At 39.1% G+C, this 16,666-nt stretch overlaps 1 protein-coding gene across 1 annotated transcript in view; it reads left to right on the top strand.

Moving 5' to 3' along the window:
- Positions 1-13,580: 13,580 nt before the first annotated feature.
- The window catches only part of RORB (RAR related orphan receptor B), a gene marked incomplete at both ends in the record, with an annotated part of 61,955 nt that continues 58,869 nt past the window's right edge, over positions 13,581-16,666 (top strand). Inside the window, one exon of the mRNA XM_082843383.1 lies at positions 13,581-13,620. Within this exon, the coding sequence (XP_082699509.1) occupies positions 13,581-13,620 (40 nt within the window). The remainder of the gene's footprint in view (positions 13,621-16,666) is intronic.

The raw sequence follows: 16,666 nt of genomic DNA, 5'->3' as shown, positions 1-16,666 counted from the left end.
GCCATCAATTCCTCCAGATCAGCCTTGAAATAAACATGACATGCCCTTTTTACAGTGCTTGTAATAGGCAAATGACAATTCCACACAGTTTCATTTTTACATAAGACTAAGGACAAAGTTCGCTAGTAACTTACTTGGTGGGTTACAAGGAGTTATTAAAGTGTTGATATTCAGAAACTAAAATTAACATGTTATTATGTAGTTTACAGATGTCTCTAGTTTATTATTCTATATTTTCATAAGATTTCAGACTAAGATCAGATGGTAAATTTGCTACTTTATGTATATTAGTCAGGGTTCTCCAGAGACACAGGACCAATTGGATATATAAAGAGGAGATTTATTATAGGAATTGGCTCACACTGTCATGGAGTCTGAGAAGTCCCACAGCGTGCCATCTGTAAGCTGAAGAACCAGGCAAGCCTGTGGTATAATTCAGTCCAAGGCCAAAGGCCGGAGAACCAGGGCAGCCAATGGCATAACTCCCACTCTGAGGCCGAAGGCCTGAGAACTGGAGGGCCAGTGGTGTAAGTCCTGGAATCCAAAGCCTAAAAACCAAGAGCCCTGCTGTGAGAGGCGGGAGAAGATGAATGTCCCAGCTCAAGAAGAGAGAGGGTATTCGCCCTTTCTTGCCTTTTGTTCTATTCAGGCTCCCAACAGATTGGATGATTCCTGCTCACATTGGTGATAGCATATCCTATTTACTTAGTCTACTAAATCAAATGCTAATCTTCCAGAAACACCCTCAAAAACACACTCAGACACAATGTTTTACCAGCTGTCTGGGCATCTTTTAGCCCAGGGAAGTTGACACATGAAATCAACCATCACAATATGTAATCACACAGATAATTGGAAATCCACTAGAAAGTGGGAACAGGTCAGGTGAGAGCACTGCGAGGTCTTTGCCTTGCTGAAGTGTGCTACAATAAAAAAAACGTTGAGTACTGCTGTTTCAACCATTATGCTAAATGGAAGGGGAGAGAGGAGTGTCCTAGTCCATTTGGGCTACTATAACAAAATACCATACCCTGAGTGGTTTAAAAACAAGAGAAATTTATTTCTCACAGTTCTCGAGGCTGGGACTTTGAGATCAAAGCACCAGCATTATTGGGTGAGGGCGCTCTTCTGGGCTGTGGACTGCCAGCTTCTCACCGTATCTTCACGGCGTAGAAAAAAAGAGCTAGCTAGCCCTCTGGTCTCTTCTTATAAGGGCGCTAATCTCACTCAGGAGGGCTCCACTCTCAAGACCTAATTACCTCCTGAAGACCCCACCTCCTAATACTATCACATCAGGGGTTAGGATTTCAACATATGAATTTTAGGGAGACACAAACATTCATTCCACTACAAAGAGTTTATTCGTTTGCATATGAACTGCAGAGCATGCTGGTATTATTTTCCTATTCGTGGAGTGGGAGCTTAAGAACAAAATGTTATTTTGTTTTTCTCATATTCCTATAATTTACATAAGATCCTTTCTTAAAAAATGCCCTATTGTTATTTTCTGAACTTATGATCTAGAATCTCCAATAAGGCAGGACACATCCAATGCAGATGATTAGCTGTGTTTTCATTTTCACATTGATTCATTTTGTGAGTAAATATTATTTGAATCCTTTCCTGTTTTAATGTATCCTAATCATTCTGTCTTTTTCATACCCTAAGCAATATAAACTTCTCAGCAAAGTCATTTAATCTCTCTTCAGAAAATCAGAATAAGCACTTTTCTGAAACCTACCCAAGGCGGCTGCTACTCCAACACATCACCCATAAACTGCCTTTAGCAAACAAAAGATAATTTTTAGATTCCAAGCATTAACTATTCTTGGACCCATTAGCTGCAAGGGCATAGACAAATTGGGTTATTCAGTCTCTAAGCATTTCTGTCACAGAGTCAAAGATATATATTATTGTCCTTTATTTATTGAAATATTCCCGCAGCATTCATACCATACTCATCTGAAAACTTCTTCAGCCCATGGGATACAGTTCTTAATTTTCAACCATACGACAATAATTCAATGTTGATTCCTTCAGATCATCCAGTTATTATCTATTAGTAAGTGTGGTGGTGCGAAGTAGCGATTATTTCTACTTGGCGATTTTATCCCAGCCCAGGAAAAAAAAATTGCTCAAATAGGGTAACAAAAGAAGTCTTTTAAGTCTTTGATATGACATTTATTACTGAAAATTCCCTGGGTTTTGTTGACCTCCATAGCAGCAATATTTTGATAATGCTTTTCAAGGAGTTTGAAAATAACTTTAATTTACCACTTAATAGTGCTTAAGACAGCGATTTGAACACCTGATAAGTATTAAGGATAAAAAAACAAAATATAAATAAGATGGAAGGGCAGATGCTACTACATTCGCTAAATTGTATCCACATTCAGTATTTTACCCTTTGTTCTGACAAAACAGGGTAAACCTCCAAGTTTTATGCAGTAACCCTTTAATCCTAGGAAGCAAAGGGAGAGATCATCATAAACATGCATTTCTCTTTGTTCCTTTTTTCTTTCTTTAGGGAGACTGGAGTTTAAATCTTTCATTCACTCCTGAAGTAACAGTCAGCATGAAGCACAGCAAAAGTACTAATGATACTGAGTAAAAATAGTAATGATGAAATGCCAACCCAGCCTAATGTCATGAGGAAAAGGCAGAAAGAGAAAATAAGTGACAGTTCTTTTCTCATTCAGGCAAACAGATTTATCACAGGTAATCAAATGTCATGAGGATTAAGAGGATTGTAGACAGGCTTTAGAACCAAAAACTTATGGTACTACTGGTCAGTGACCTCCTGTGGATCAAGTCTCACCCCTAAAAAACATTCTAAGGAAATTTAATCCCAACAACAGTGACATGCTCTATTTTCCACAGTATAGGCAGTATGTCCACCATGGCGAGCACCGGAATGCCCCTAGCAAGGAGATAACCCAGTGTCAGTCAGCAACTTAGAAATGAGAGGGAAAGGCTTGTGTAATATGCAGTTCATCATTGATTTGCAGTGATCATGTGCTGAAACTACCAGGTCTGGAAACATAGGCCTTCATGACTTCTTCAAATAGACAAAACAAGCAAAACTTAATATAACAGTAAAAAGTACGGCTTTCTTGAAGTGCTCCTAAATATCACTCACCATTGTGAACAAGCCTACATAATGTGTATGTCATTTAGAGGATGGGCTTAAATGCCAAAACAGATGTGGATCCACCATTATTAAACTGGGTGATCTAAGCCTTTATTCTCAGGCTTTAGCAGTCATTAGAATCAACTGGAGGGCTTCTTTTTTTTTTTTTTTTTTTTTTTTTTTGCGGTACGCGGGCCTCTCCGGACGCGCAGGCTCAGCGGCCATGGCTCACGGGCCCAGCCGCTCCGTGGCATGTGGGATCCTCCCGGACCGGGGCACGAACCCGTGTCCGCTGCATGGGCAGGCGGACTCTCAACCACTGCGCCACCAGGGAAGCCCTGGAGGGCTTCTTAAAACACAGATTGGTATAATGTTCACTCTCAGAGTCTCTGGACCACACCTCAGTAGATCTGAGGTGGGCCAGAGAATTTGAATATCTAACAAGGACAGGGGAGTCAGAGATGATGTCGATGCTGCTCTTACTGAGACCACCACTGCGAGGTTCCACTCCTCCTCCCAGTTGTGTCTCAGTTTCTTAACCAGTTAGTTAACTCGAGAATGTTAACACCTACCTCCCAGAGTTGTGATCAATAAATGATGTATTGAAAGTTCTTAACGTGGTGCCTAGCCCACATGAAGTTCTCAGTCCGTGCTAGCTGTTATTACTGTTTAATTCTGTGGACCCTGGAGGATCCCCAAAATGAAAACAGTGAATGGCTTGTTGCGTTTACTTTGGTCGCTTCTCTGGATTTTCTGCTTTTAACTTTTGATCAGAGTAGACGCCTGTTTTCAATTTTGAGTTAGAAATGGAAGATTTTTGTTCTTCAAGGATGCTAAATCCACACTTAGTTCGGCTGCATGATCTGTATATGTGGTTTTACATTCTTCATTTGTTTCTCGCTCTGTGCAGTAAAATATTCATGATTTTGGTTGGCTGTACGATGCCGTAAGGTGTCCCAGGGTGAGTGAGGGAAAAGAACCATGCACGGGTCTACCTTGTAAGATACGTCAGGGACAAATTTCTTTCTACTAATGCAAACTCGGACTGCACACAGAGATAATGCTACCATTTTTGGACTTTCCACATTTTTAAGTTAATTGACTGTCTCTGGTAGTTAAGTTGTCTCTTGGTAAAGATGTGCCTTAGAAGATACAAGATGAGAAACTCAACTCTGTTGCTGACTTTGGAGCAAAACTGAGTTGGATTAGCATTAATGACTATATGTGAATTCTTTCTGACAGAATTGCCTGGTTCTTATGTAAATTGGTATATGTTGTTGGTGCCTGTGTACCGAAAGAAAAAAGAAGAATAGACTCTAAGCCATAGCAATGAATGACAGAACCTAGAGATCTAGGGTTAAAAATCACTGATGGTTATAAAAGGAAGAAATTATTCTTTTTACTTGATGACCACAATGGAGGAAGACAAGACTTTTGAGTGGTGGGAATGGTTTTGCTAGAAGACTCTGAGCTAGCATGGGTGAAGCTCACACAGGAGTATAGAGTGATGTGGGTCTCAGGTGCAGCATCTTACAGCCTTGTGTCCTGGATTAAAGCAATCAAAGTTCATCATGTGGTGTTGCATATTCAGCACCATGCAAAATTACTGCTGTCTCCCATGGCACCAGATAACAGTAGTCTTCATCATATACAGGCTTATGAGGGAGCTTATCGGAAGTCAACTTCCAAGTTAAGATACCTTGGGAAACATTCTTATGGTATCGATTTCTTTGTGTATTTTTAAGACTGGTGCTTCCACCACTCAGGAGAAATACTTTCATACCATAAGGTAGAACAAGAGCCATTAAGGCAGAATTGAAGTTCACCACTGAATAGGGGGTACGAGGTGAAGCTTGCCACTTTAAGTAATTGCAGAAGTCTCCAGATGAATGATATATTGCAGATAACAGATGTGTTTCTTCTTTGATGATTCCTGGTGAACTGGAAAGCTTCCAGAAGATTAGAAATAAGTAAAATACCCCACATTGAAAAGCAGGCAGAGAAATATATATAGACAAGTATTTATACTAGATAAATATACTAGATAAATATACATATGTATATAAATATATATATGCATATTTCTAACAGCAAGACCTTAGAACAAATTATAGACTAGAGTCATGGGACCAGGGAGGTAAGGTTGTGTCACTGGCAGTCATCTTGTGCACATCAGATAATAAACAGTGACAAACTAACCTCATAGCACTTTTTGATAGTGTTTAATATACTGATAACTCCAATGAAACAACACAGACATCCTATTTTTATTTCAGCAAGGCTTGTGGGCATACCACAGATATGGAGGAAATCATAATCGATTGATCAGGAGGAGAATGCAATAGTGAAATTGGCTGTCTTGCAAAGTGCTGAACCTCCCATCACTGAATGTAACCAAACAGATGCTAAATGAGAACGAGGGAAATCTCTTACTCTTCCTGCATAGTGAGCTTTCGTACTGGAAGTTCCATAAAGGAAGGTATTTAACTAAGTTACTAGAATAGTTTGTGCACTCAACCAACATATTTGCTGAATAAACGAACATCAAAATTCAAGAAGGAATTGGATTTCAGCCTTTCCTAATGTTCAGATCTCAACTCTTAAATAGCTTTGATTTCTATTGAATTAGATATTGTTTGCTTAATGTAAAAATATATAAAGGCAAGATAATGGAGACAATAAAAAGATTAGTGGTTGCTGAGAGAAGTGGAAGTGTGGGAGATGAATACACAGAGCACAGAGGATTTTAGGGCAGTGAAAATATTCTGTATGAGATTATAATGATAAGTACCTGTCATTACGCATTTGTGCAAACCTATAGAACATATGACACCAAGAGTGAACCCTAACGTAAACTGTGGACTTTGGGTGATTGTGGTGTGTCAATATAGGTTCATCCTTGTTTAAAAAAAAAAAAACATGTACCATTCTGGTGAGTGGTGTTGATAATGGGAGAGGCTACACATATGTGTGAGCAGGCTGTATATGGAAAATTTCTAGCTTCCTCTCAATTTTGTTGTAAACTTAAAACTAATTTAAAAATATAAAGTCTTTTGAAAAATATTCCGCATTTTTAATGAATATAATTACTTGTTCCCCAAAGTCTACCTTACATATTTTATCAATATAATAACCATGTAATGAAAGGAATCTAATTTTACTTGATACTGGGAAGTTTTGGTTGTTAATTTTCTTAACGTTTAAAACCTGATGTGTTGCAAGGAAGCTTAGGAATGTATTAGTAAATGAGCAACCAGGGCTCGGGATTTCTGCCATTTGAATTTGGGGTTCTATTACTAATGTCATCCAATAAGAGTATTGCTAGTCTCAAGGTTATATTGTCTATATAACTTTCCCTTGAATGGAAAATAAGTAAGAGCACTGAGGAGAAAATGCTTGGAAATGTAAATGGTTTTTATAATATGGGTTTGAACCAAAGTTAAAATGTTTGCAAGCTTAGTTAGCAGAATAATTTAGCTACTGATTAAGGCACTAATCACTACTCTATACTGCACCAATATTAAATGGCTAAAGTTTCTTAAATGGATTATACAAGATAAGTATCCCCCAGGGAATATTTGACAATATCTGGAAACCTTTTTGGTTGTCACAATTAGGGGGTGATGGTGGCATCTAATGGGTAGAGGCCAAGGATGTTTACAATTTTGCTGTTGAACAATAGCATAAATGATGCATTTACAAAACCATCAGTAGATTAATTCGTTCAGCCTTCTGAAGAACGTATAGTTTTGACTAAATGAAAATATATATTTAGGGACTTGCCTGGCAGTCCAGTGGTTAAGACTCCATGCTTCAACTGCAGGGGGTGCGGGTTCGATCCCTGTTTGGGGAACCAAGATCCTGCATGCTACAGCAAGGCCAAAAAAAAAAACCAAAATTAAAGATTAAAATATATATTTAATTTTACTAAGTACCCCTCAGAAACCTGAAGCAAATGCAATTTTTACAGAACAAAATGTTAACATGACTGGAGAAACGCTTTTCACTGCTCATGAATTTAGATAAAATGATGCCATTCAAAGTCCACAGCCATGAAGATAGGGATTCCACCATGCTTCCTACTATGCTCTCACCAGCTGTGATTTTAAGGGAATTAAATGTTTATTAAGTGCCTTCTGTATACCAAGATGCTGGCTTATATGCTCTCCCATATGTTATCTAATATAATTTTTACAACAAATACATGAAATAGTAATTATTTTCCCTGCTTTATAAATGAGGAAACAGTGGTGCTGAGAGATTAAGCCACTCCCTAAAAGTGCATCACTAGAAAAGAGTGGAAATAGAACCCTGTTCTGATGATTCCGACACACCCTGCTCCTCTGCCTCTACACCCACTGTAGACCCTAAGATGTATATGAGTATTTAGTCATTCTGATTCATTACTCAGAGGATAAACTGATGAATGGATACACAAATTCTATGCAAAGACTTTAGCAGAAGAGTTTTCCGAGTGGTTTGGAATCAAGATAAGACTATATATATATATATATACATGATAGCTGATACTTACTGAATATGTATTGTTTTACTCTGTTCAGGCTGCTGTAACAAAGTACCATAGACTGATTGACCAGGTGGATGATAAACAACAGAAATTTGTTTCTCTAGAAGTTCTAGAAGCTGGAAGTCTAAGATCAGATTGGGTTCCCTCTTCCATGTTCCAGACTGCCAACTTCCCATAGTATCCTCACATGGTGAAAAGAGAGTGAAAGAACTCTCTGGGAATTTTTTTATAATGGCACTAATCCCATTGATGAGGGCTCCATCCTCATAACTTAATCACCCCCAAAGGCCCCACCTCTTAATACCATCATATTGAGAGATAGGATCTCAACATATGAATTTGGGAAGACACGAACATTCAGTCCATAGCATTTACCATGCTTCAGATACTGTTCTTGGTGCTTTCTATGCATTTTCTCTTTTATTTTTCAAACAGCATAACAGAACTCACGAGGTGGATACTATTATTACCTCCATTTCGCAGGAGTGTAAACCGAGACTCAGAGGGGTTAAATACCTTGCTCTAATCAGATAGCTGTTAAATAGTAAAGCCTAGATTTGTATCCAGACACTGAAACTCTAAAACAACTACAGTTGTCAACTGGGGGCTATTTTGTCCCCAGGAGATAGTTGGCAATATTTGGAAACCGTTTTGGTTGTCACAGCTATAGGGTGATACTGGCTTCTAGTGGATAGAGGCCAAGGATGTTTACAGTGCACAGAACAGCTCCCAGAAAAAGAAATTATCCAGCCCCAAATGTCAATAATGGCAAGGTTGGGAACCCTGCTGTAGGACCTACCTTCAGCATTTCTTTGTACTTTTCTGCCATTGAATTGGGGCAGAATCATGGAAATAATGAATATGACATCTGACATTACTGATGATTAATTCTTACCTGTATTTAATCTTACACCACTTTTTCATGGCAATGTTGATTTTAATATATAACAGCATTATGTTATCTAAATTACATCAAAATTATCTTCACATCTTCTGTAAAATAAAAATGTCTCGTCTCACATCCAAAACTTCCTACTAAATTGGTCTGCAGTAAATCTCCTGGGAATCAGATTTTTTTTTAAAGTTCCTCAAATGATTTTTAACATGCAGCCAAGTTGTTTTGAGAAACGTATAAAGAAAAATAGCAGCGATATTTAAAGTACGGAACACTTTCTAGTCTCCACTAAAGTAATACAGTAATGGCCCACAGTCACTGAATGCTTATTTTGTGCCTAGGACGGAGCTGAATACTTTACAGGAATTATCATACTTTAAATTCTTCAATACTTCTATCAGGTAGATGTTCTTATGGCCATTTTTACAAATGATGAAGCTGAGGCATCAGAAGATTAAATAACTTGTCCAGAGCACACCACCAGTATGTGACAGAGCTGCCAGTTAACTTTAGCTCCTCCTGATTGGAAAACCCACGCTGTAAACCAGTGGCTCTGAAACACGAGCGTGATCAGAGCCACCTGTAGGGCCATGAGGACACAGATGGCTGGACCCCCTCCCACACACCCACATCAGAGGTTCTGAGTCAATACGTCTTGGCTGGGGTCTGAGAATTTGCATTTCTAACAAGTTCCCAGGTGATGCTGCTAATCCTGATGTTCTGGGAACTATAATTTGAGAACCCCAGTGCTAAAGAGGGACAGTTTTTTATAAAATCAAGCTCTTTCTCTTTTATGACACATCTTTTGTTTAAGAAGCTTCATCTCTCATTTTTCCCCTGAATCTTAGGGGATTTTTTTTTAAAGTACTTTTCTGTCCCACTAGCTTAATGTCTTTTCATACCAGGGGCAGTCTAAGTACCACATTGGTATGAGAAGTGTATAATAGTTGCTGCCTACAGTGGAGTGGGGTGAAGGGAGAGCCATCCAGGGGGAGAGATCAACACCCTCTCGCCTCCAGTGATAATACTCGTAACCAGAGAAAAAGAAATCCAAACAGGACAAAGAAGGGACCTAAACCAATGGGAGAAAACTCCAAAGTGGCAATTAAATGCCTGACATAGGGGATGAAGGGAAAGGTAGCAGATTAGAGGAGAACAGGAAATCAAGAGAAGTTTTTTGGTCCAACCTCCTTGTTCCTACACTAAGAACCAATTATGATTAAATAAAGGGCAAAAAGAGGTAAGAGATTTTTTTCTTAACCTGCTCTCATCTCTGCTAAGTAGCAGCAAGCAAATAAGTCAACATGCCCCAAAGATGAGCTATCAAAGTGAAACATGAGTTAAAGGCAATGGTGGGAGTAGGCGGTGAGAATTATATCTGGTCCCCCAGTGCCACAGTCAGTCAGCAGCAATACACTCACCCACTAACCGACTCCATACATTTTATTGAATCTCTACGAGACGTTGAGAGAAACACAAAGAGAGGGTTTTATCCCTAAGGAGCTTACAGTCAAGGTGAAAGGTGAACCTATAAACAGGATTAATGAAGAACACCAGGACCAAATGAGTGGCAGAGACATAGGAGGAGCCTAGGGTAATCACCATGATTGGAGTGGGCAGGGGATGCGTTGCAGAGGTGATGGGCGTTGAGCTGGGTCTTCAAGAATAGGTCAGATGTGGGTAGTTGGAGCACAGTAGAGAGAAGCCCTCAGCAGGGTCGAGGAGGAGAGAGGAGCGTCACGGAAAAGGCAGAGAAGTGAGGAATTTGGGGCCGACTTTCAAGGTAGATGGATGGATTTGACCCTGGATCATAGGGTAAGTACCTGAAGACAGGGCTGACCCAGGCTGCAAAAAGCCAGACCAAAGAGGAGAATGGGTTTGTCTTGTGGACCCTGGAGGGCTGGAAAGTTTTTGATAAGGAGAGCGTTGTGATAACACTATAACTCTAGGTAAATTCCAACAATTTCTTCCTTTCCTTCCTGACCATACACCCCGTATTCAGGCTGGATTCCCCCCTCGTGCACGTGCTTCTATCTCCAATCCTGCCCTTTGTTTGTGGGGCATGGGCATGCTCTGTGCATCAAGGTGCCATTGAGTCTGTTTCAGCGTTCTTTGGTACCAATTTCCTGGCTCTCCAGAGCAGGAGCTGGATTTTTTTTCAAGGCTCAGGAGGCATGAGGAGGTATAAGTTTCTAACCCAGGATTTGGCTTCCAGCGTCATACGAATTGTGCCTATAAGTTTCGTTCCACGCAAGGTAGCGTTTACTAACCTTTAAGTAGTTCACAGAGAACAATTCAGCCTCCCCATTCAAATGGTAACACATGAAACATTTGGTATCCCCCAAGTCTGTTTACTTTCTGACTTAAAAAAAAATGGTTTTAAATAGCTTTCTTACCTATCCTCATTACCAACAGGTCTTCTAAAAGTATTATTCCTGCTATTATATAGAAAATGACAATTATAATGGAAGAATTTAAATAGGATTAAATCCAAGGTTGTTTTTTGTTGTTGTTCTTTCCTTTCTCTTTTTTTTTTTTTTGGCCACACCGTGTGGCATGTGGGATCTTAGTTTCCCACCAGGGATCAAACCCGTGCCTGCTGCACTGGGAGCGCGGAGTCTTAACCACTGGACTGCCAGGGAAGACCCTAAATTCATAGGTTTTAAATACACACTGGAGTGCGAACTCCATCTTATTTGTTTCCCAGTGTCTAGTACAAATAATATTAATTATTAATTAATTAATATGTATTGGCTAAATGAACAAATAATAACCAGAGTCAACAGCCAAAATGCATATCTCGGAGATAAGCAAAGACAAGAAGATTCATTTTCAAGTATATTTGCTGAATTTCCAATATGTACCAGACACGGTGCTAAGGGCTTTCACATTTCCTCCTCATACAACTCAAGTGGGCAGATGTTATGATCTTATGTTAGAGATATGTAACCTGAGGCACAGAAAAAGTTTAGTAACTTACCCAAGAATCCCAAACCAGGTGTTCTAATTCAAATCTAATTCAAACTCTAAGCTTCTGTCCTTGAGTTTCTCCCAAATTTATCTAATTATAGCAAATACCTGAGTGCTTATTACTCTCGCTTCTCACTTCAAGCTCTCCTCAGAAGATTCTGACTCAGTAGTTGGTGGGGGTCAGGAATCTATGGCTCTGGTGATTCTGAGAAACATTTCAGGGGTCTTCAGTCCCAGCTGCCCATTGGAATCATGTTGGCAACGTTTAAAAACTCCACATGCCTTGGCCCTGCTCTAAACAAATCAACGGGAAGTAAGAGAGAAATCCCTAGGCCTCGATATTTTTTAATTCTCCAGATCATTCCAGTGGGCATCCAGAGCTGAGAACCACTGAGCTCAGCTCTGCTATACTGACAATAATATTTAAGGGGTTTACCCAGCCTCCTCTAAGCACCTCTCCACCCCTTGCCTTTCTTCCCATACAGTGTGGGCCAGGAAAAAGCCAAGATACTTAAATGAAAAGAGGAACAGAAGGGAAGGAGATCAAGAAACCATTTGTGACAAGTGATTAGGGAAAAAAAATGAGAGCTGTCGAAAGTGGTAGGGGGAGGTGAGGGGTGAAGAGAAAGGTTTGAGATTCATCACTGAAACAATTTACTAACTCTAAGTGGAAGTTACATAAAGCTGACACTCATGTGAGCATATTGCTCTCAAGTAAAGATCACGCACTTTTCTGTGGAAGTCAAAGCAATTTTTACAAACTCATATATTTATCCTTCCTTGTGACAAGGCTTGAAGATCAGAAATTCTGTCTGGGGACTTCCCTGGTGGCGCAGTCATTAAGAATCCTCCTGCCAATGCAGGGGACACGGGTGCGATCCCCGGTCCGGGAAGATCCCACATGCTGCGGAGCAACTAAGCCCGTGCGCTACAACTACTGAGCCTGTGCTCTAGAGCCCGCAAGCCACAACTACTGAGCCCATGCACCACAACTATGGAAGCCCACGCACTCTAGGTCCTGCGTGCCGCAACTACTGAGCCTGCATGCTGCAGCTACTGAAGCCTGTGCACCTAGAGCCCGCTCGCCACAACTAGAGAAAGCCCATGCGCAGCCAAAAAGAAAAGTTAAAAAAATACAAAGAAATTCTGTCTGTGTCTTCATCGTTCTTATTTTACAAGTGGGAGTACTGAGGCATGCTGGGAGAATGAAGTCCCCAAACTGGTTCCCAGGCTTTGTTGCCACCTCTGCTGTAAGGGGTGCATATTTTCTCTGCCTGTAAAATACTCATGGGCATAGACAACTACAATGCGATATTTGGGAAAACAGAAATATGGAATACCTTTATGCCATCCTTCCTCCCAAACAACTGGAGGGTCCAAAACAATTGGAACAAGTTAATATGACGGAAATTTATGTTATACTTTGATAATCAGAAATAACTTCAGTTACGTGGCATATGCCTATTGGATCTGTTTCCAAAGGGATGAAAACAAAGGAGAAGTGAAGTGCAGAAATTGTAGGTATCTATACATTTCTGGTGGGAGAAAATGACGTTTTAAAACTGCTGATTGTGATCTAGTAAGTGCTGCATTCCTTTGTATCAAAAAGAAAAACCAGGGCTTCCCTGGTGGCGCAGTGGTTGAGAGTCCGCCTGCCGGTGCAGGGGACACGGGTTCGTGCCCCGGTCCGGGAAGATCCCACATGCCGCGGAGCGGCTGGACCCGTGAGCCATGGCCGCTGAGCCTGCGCGTCTGGAGCCTGTGCTCCGCAACGCGAGAGGCCACAACAGTGAGAGGCCCGGGTACGGCAAAAAAAAAAAAAGAAAGAAAGAAAAGAAAGAAAAACCAGTGTTCTCCCTCCTGCCTTCCTCGCCTGGGCAGTCCTTCACCCTCACTTAATGAAACGGAACAGGTGATGCCTTTAACTCCTCTTTCATTTAATCTCATTAATGCAGTCTGTTGGGATTCTCATTGTAGGGTAACATAGGGACAGTCGCGTTAGACCTCTAATGAAAAGTGCAATATTTTTCGATTAGACTTTTAATTGCTACGTGAAAATGTGTGAGGATGAGCTCAAAACCAAAGCTGAGGCCACTGGTGAGTTTTGCATTTTCTTGTTTCTTCTGACACTTAGCTGTACGAACTATCCTTCAGGCAAGACAGTAAGTGTTTATAAGCTCTCGGCAAAATAAAGTGATGGCTAAGTGCGGGAACAATAAAATATTTTCTGACTTGAGCATGTATGTAATAAATAAGTCACTCAGGCTTTATTTTACACTGGAGAACATCTTTATATATAAATATTATTATATCCTAGAGCAAATTATCAAACACATAAGTTTTGAGACTGAATTCATGTGGTCATCTGCCCATTACACTAACATGAGGTTAACAGTGTGAACATCCATGTCACAATTTTGTCGCTTTGATTTTAGCCATTGTCATTACTATTGTTAAGATCATTTTACTTTTCTAATTTTTTTTAATTTGTTTTTTTAAATTGGTTTATCAATATATTATGGCAGGTACTTTCTCATATGTAAGAAATCTGTTTTCAAAAAAAATTCTATTTGGTTGAATGATTATTAACAGGTGAATTATGTTTGAGTTTTTCTTCTAAATTTTTTGTAAGTAAAGTAGTACATAGTTCCCTAAACACACATTATCTCATAGCATAGAGAGATTGTTGAGCCTTCACTTTAAAAATATTTCAGGTCAAGATGGTGCATGATTTTTTTTGTTAGTACTAGAACAACAGTTGGAAACATTAACATGTAAATTGATATAATTGTTCGTTTCAAATCATATAAGCCTAAAAATTGTTCAAAAAAGTTACTAAGCAAATTAAAACTCCTAAAATATTATATTAACTCAGAAGTACATTTTTCCACAATGCTAGAGCTTCCTAGTGCCTGTATTTTTAGAAAAGAATAGCTATTGTTTCAAGGCAATTATTCACTGATTCCAGAATATATATATTTAAAGACTTTATTCATGAAATAAGCCATTACCAGCAGATTGCAGTTCTGACATCAATGGAACCTTTAAACAACGATTTATCCTTCCTATTGACAGATTTACTCAGGATATTGTTGTATTGTTGTTTAGAAATTAATAACACTGGACGTATTAATGTCTATGTACTTAATCCTCTTTGGGTCTGAATTACAATTAGCACAGGCTGACAGGTAAACTTAAATGTTCCTTTCTGCCTTGATTTGGTGTTAAAAAACAAACAAACATGAATTTGTCTTCTATTGTAAATTTACATAGAACACTTTAATTTTAGGAGCTTATACGTGTGTGTGCGCATACACACACACACCCCTCATTTTTTAAATGAACTGTATGAACAAATGTGCCTTTACATTTTAAAAACAACCAGATATTTTACTTTCCTCTTAAATTTTAGTGGAATTAAAAGGAATATTCCAGATTAAAGCTGCAGCTTTTTTTCAAGTTACTACGGTAGAAATTTTAGTGTTGTGCTTAGCAACTGGTTTTCACCAGTCTTTTTCCTCTATTATTTCCCCCAAAATAAATATTTCTGCTGCTTTGAAGTAATTCAAGCCTCTAAAGAAAATACTCAGAAAAGCTCCACTTTTTCCTACCAACTTAGACCACCTGGTAGCATCAAAATGCCTTTGGTAGAAATTAATGTATAAGAAACACAGCTAACGAATGGAGCAGCCATAAACATCTCCATGCAAATGTTGTTATAAACTATCAAGCAATGATTATGAACTTGCTGCTTGTAGAAAAACAGTTCAAACGAAACTTGTGAAAATGAAATTTGAAAATCAGGGTATCTGTTCTTAGTACTTGGTCATCGTTGTTCACAGAACTCCCTCACCAGCTTACGTAAACACTGAATAAAGCTGTTAGGGATTACGTGCAGCATGATGGATCTGATGAGCTCAAAAATAAGATAGCTTGGGTCCTATAATATTTAGGATTATGCTGGTAATCTCTTTAGGGAAAGTGTGCAGTATCAGCAGAAAGGCACTTTAGTCTTCAAGGGAGCTAGGCACTCATAATTCTATATTTGTTGAGTGGCTAAGCCTTGGCCTACCTTGATATAGGGCCTGTGTGATGTTTGGAATAGGGTGAAATTATAAGAAGGGGCTTACTGGAGTGACATCCCAAGTTATCATTTTACCCCTAAAATAATTTCTGGTGCTGCATACAGGTGAGAATACATTCGTTTAAATTCTAGGTGTCTCCTTTTTTGAAAAAGGCTGTCTATATAAGGATGAACTAAACCCAAACGTGTCTTTCTCCAACCTCTGAACTTGTTCTTGTCTCTAGAGATGAAATAAAAATTACGATTGTGTTTTCAATTCTATAATTTCTTTTCAAAATTCAATTCAGAAACAATGGAGACTGAGTTGCAAGTTTGCTAGAACATAAATGGTATAGAAATGTAATTCTCAATGCAGAAACTTACAATATATTTTTCTATTGTAGCATTGTCTATGTTAAAAACAAAATCAAGTCTCTTGCAGTTAATCCAAAAAATGAGTTCCTAAAATCTGAGTTCTTATAGAATGATCACTGGTATCCAGGTGTTCTCCCATAAGTGAAAGATCCCTCATGTCATGTTGGAGTGCCCATTCAAATGAATTTTTCCCTACGTCAACCCTCTGATGGCAAAGAAAGTCTTTGGGGCTAATGGTAGTGACTGTTCTTTTTCCATTTCATTCTCTCTCTCTCTCTCTCTCTCTCTCTCTCTCTCTCTCTCTCTCTCTGACACACACAAAGCTGGTGTAAATATCTCACCTATGTTCTAAAGTTTGTTTATGTAGTTATTTGCTGCATCCATGGCTAAGGGCATGTTTAAAAAAAAATAAGTGTTTGTAAATATGTAAGAGGGATAAATTATAATACTGTTCAGTTTTTGACCATCCAAGCAGACTGTAGGACATTATGAGCCAGTTAAATCAAGCCCTTATTACATTAGGAAGAAAAATGTTAATATGGTGCCAACATTCTGATCTTATATGGACGTTGTCCTCATGTGGGACAAGAATCTACCAAGTATCTCATGCAAAGATGAGATGCCACGTTTATTTCACAAGGTTTCTCTTTTCGCGAACGAAGGCATTGAAATTGGATTCTGATCACTGTATTTTAGACTATGTCC

This window comes from Leucopleurus acutus (assembly GCF_964270905.1).
Source record: "Leucopleurus acutus genome assembly, chromosome: 7".
Classification (NCBI taxonomy): Eukaryota; Metazoa; Chordata; class Mammalia; order Artiodactyla; family Delphinidae; genus Leucopleurus; species Leucopleurus acutus.
This window is presented reverse-complemented; position numbering and strand designations above follow the sequence as displayed.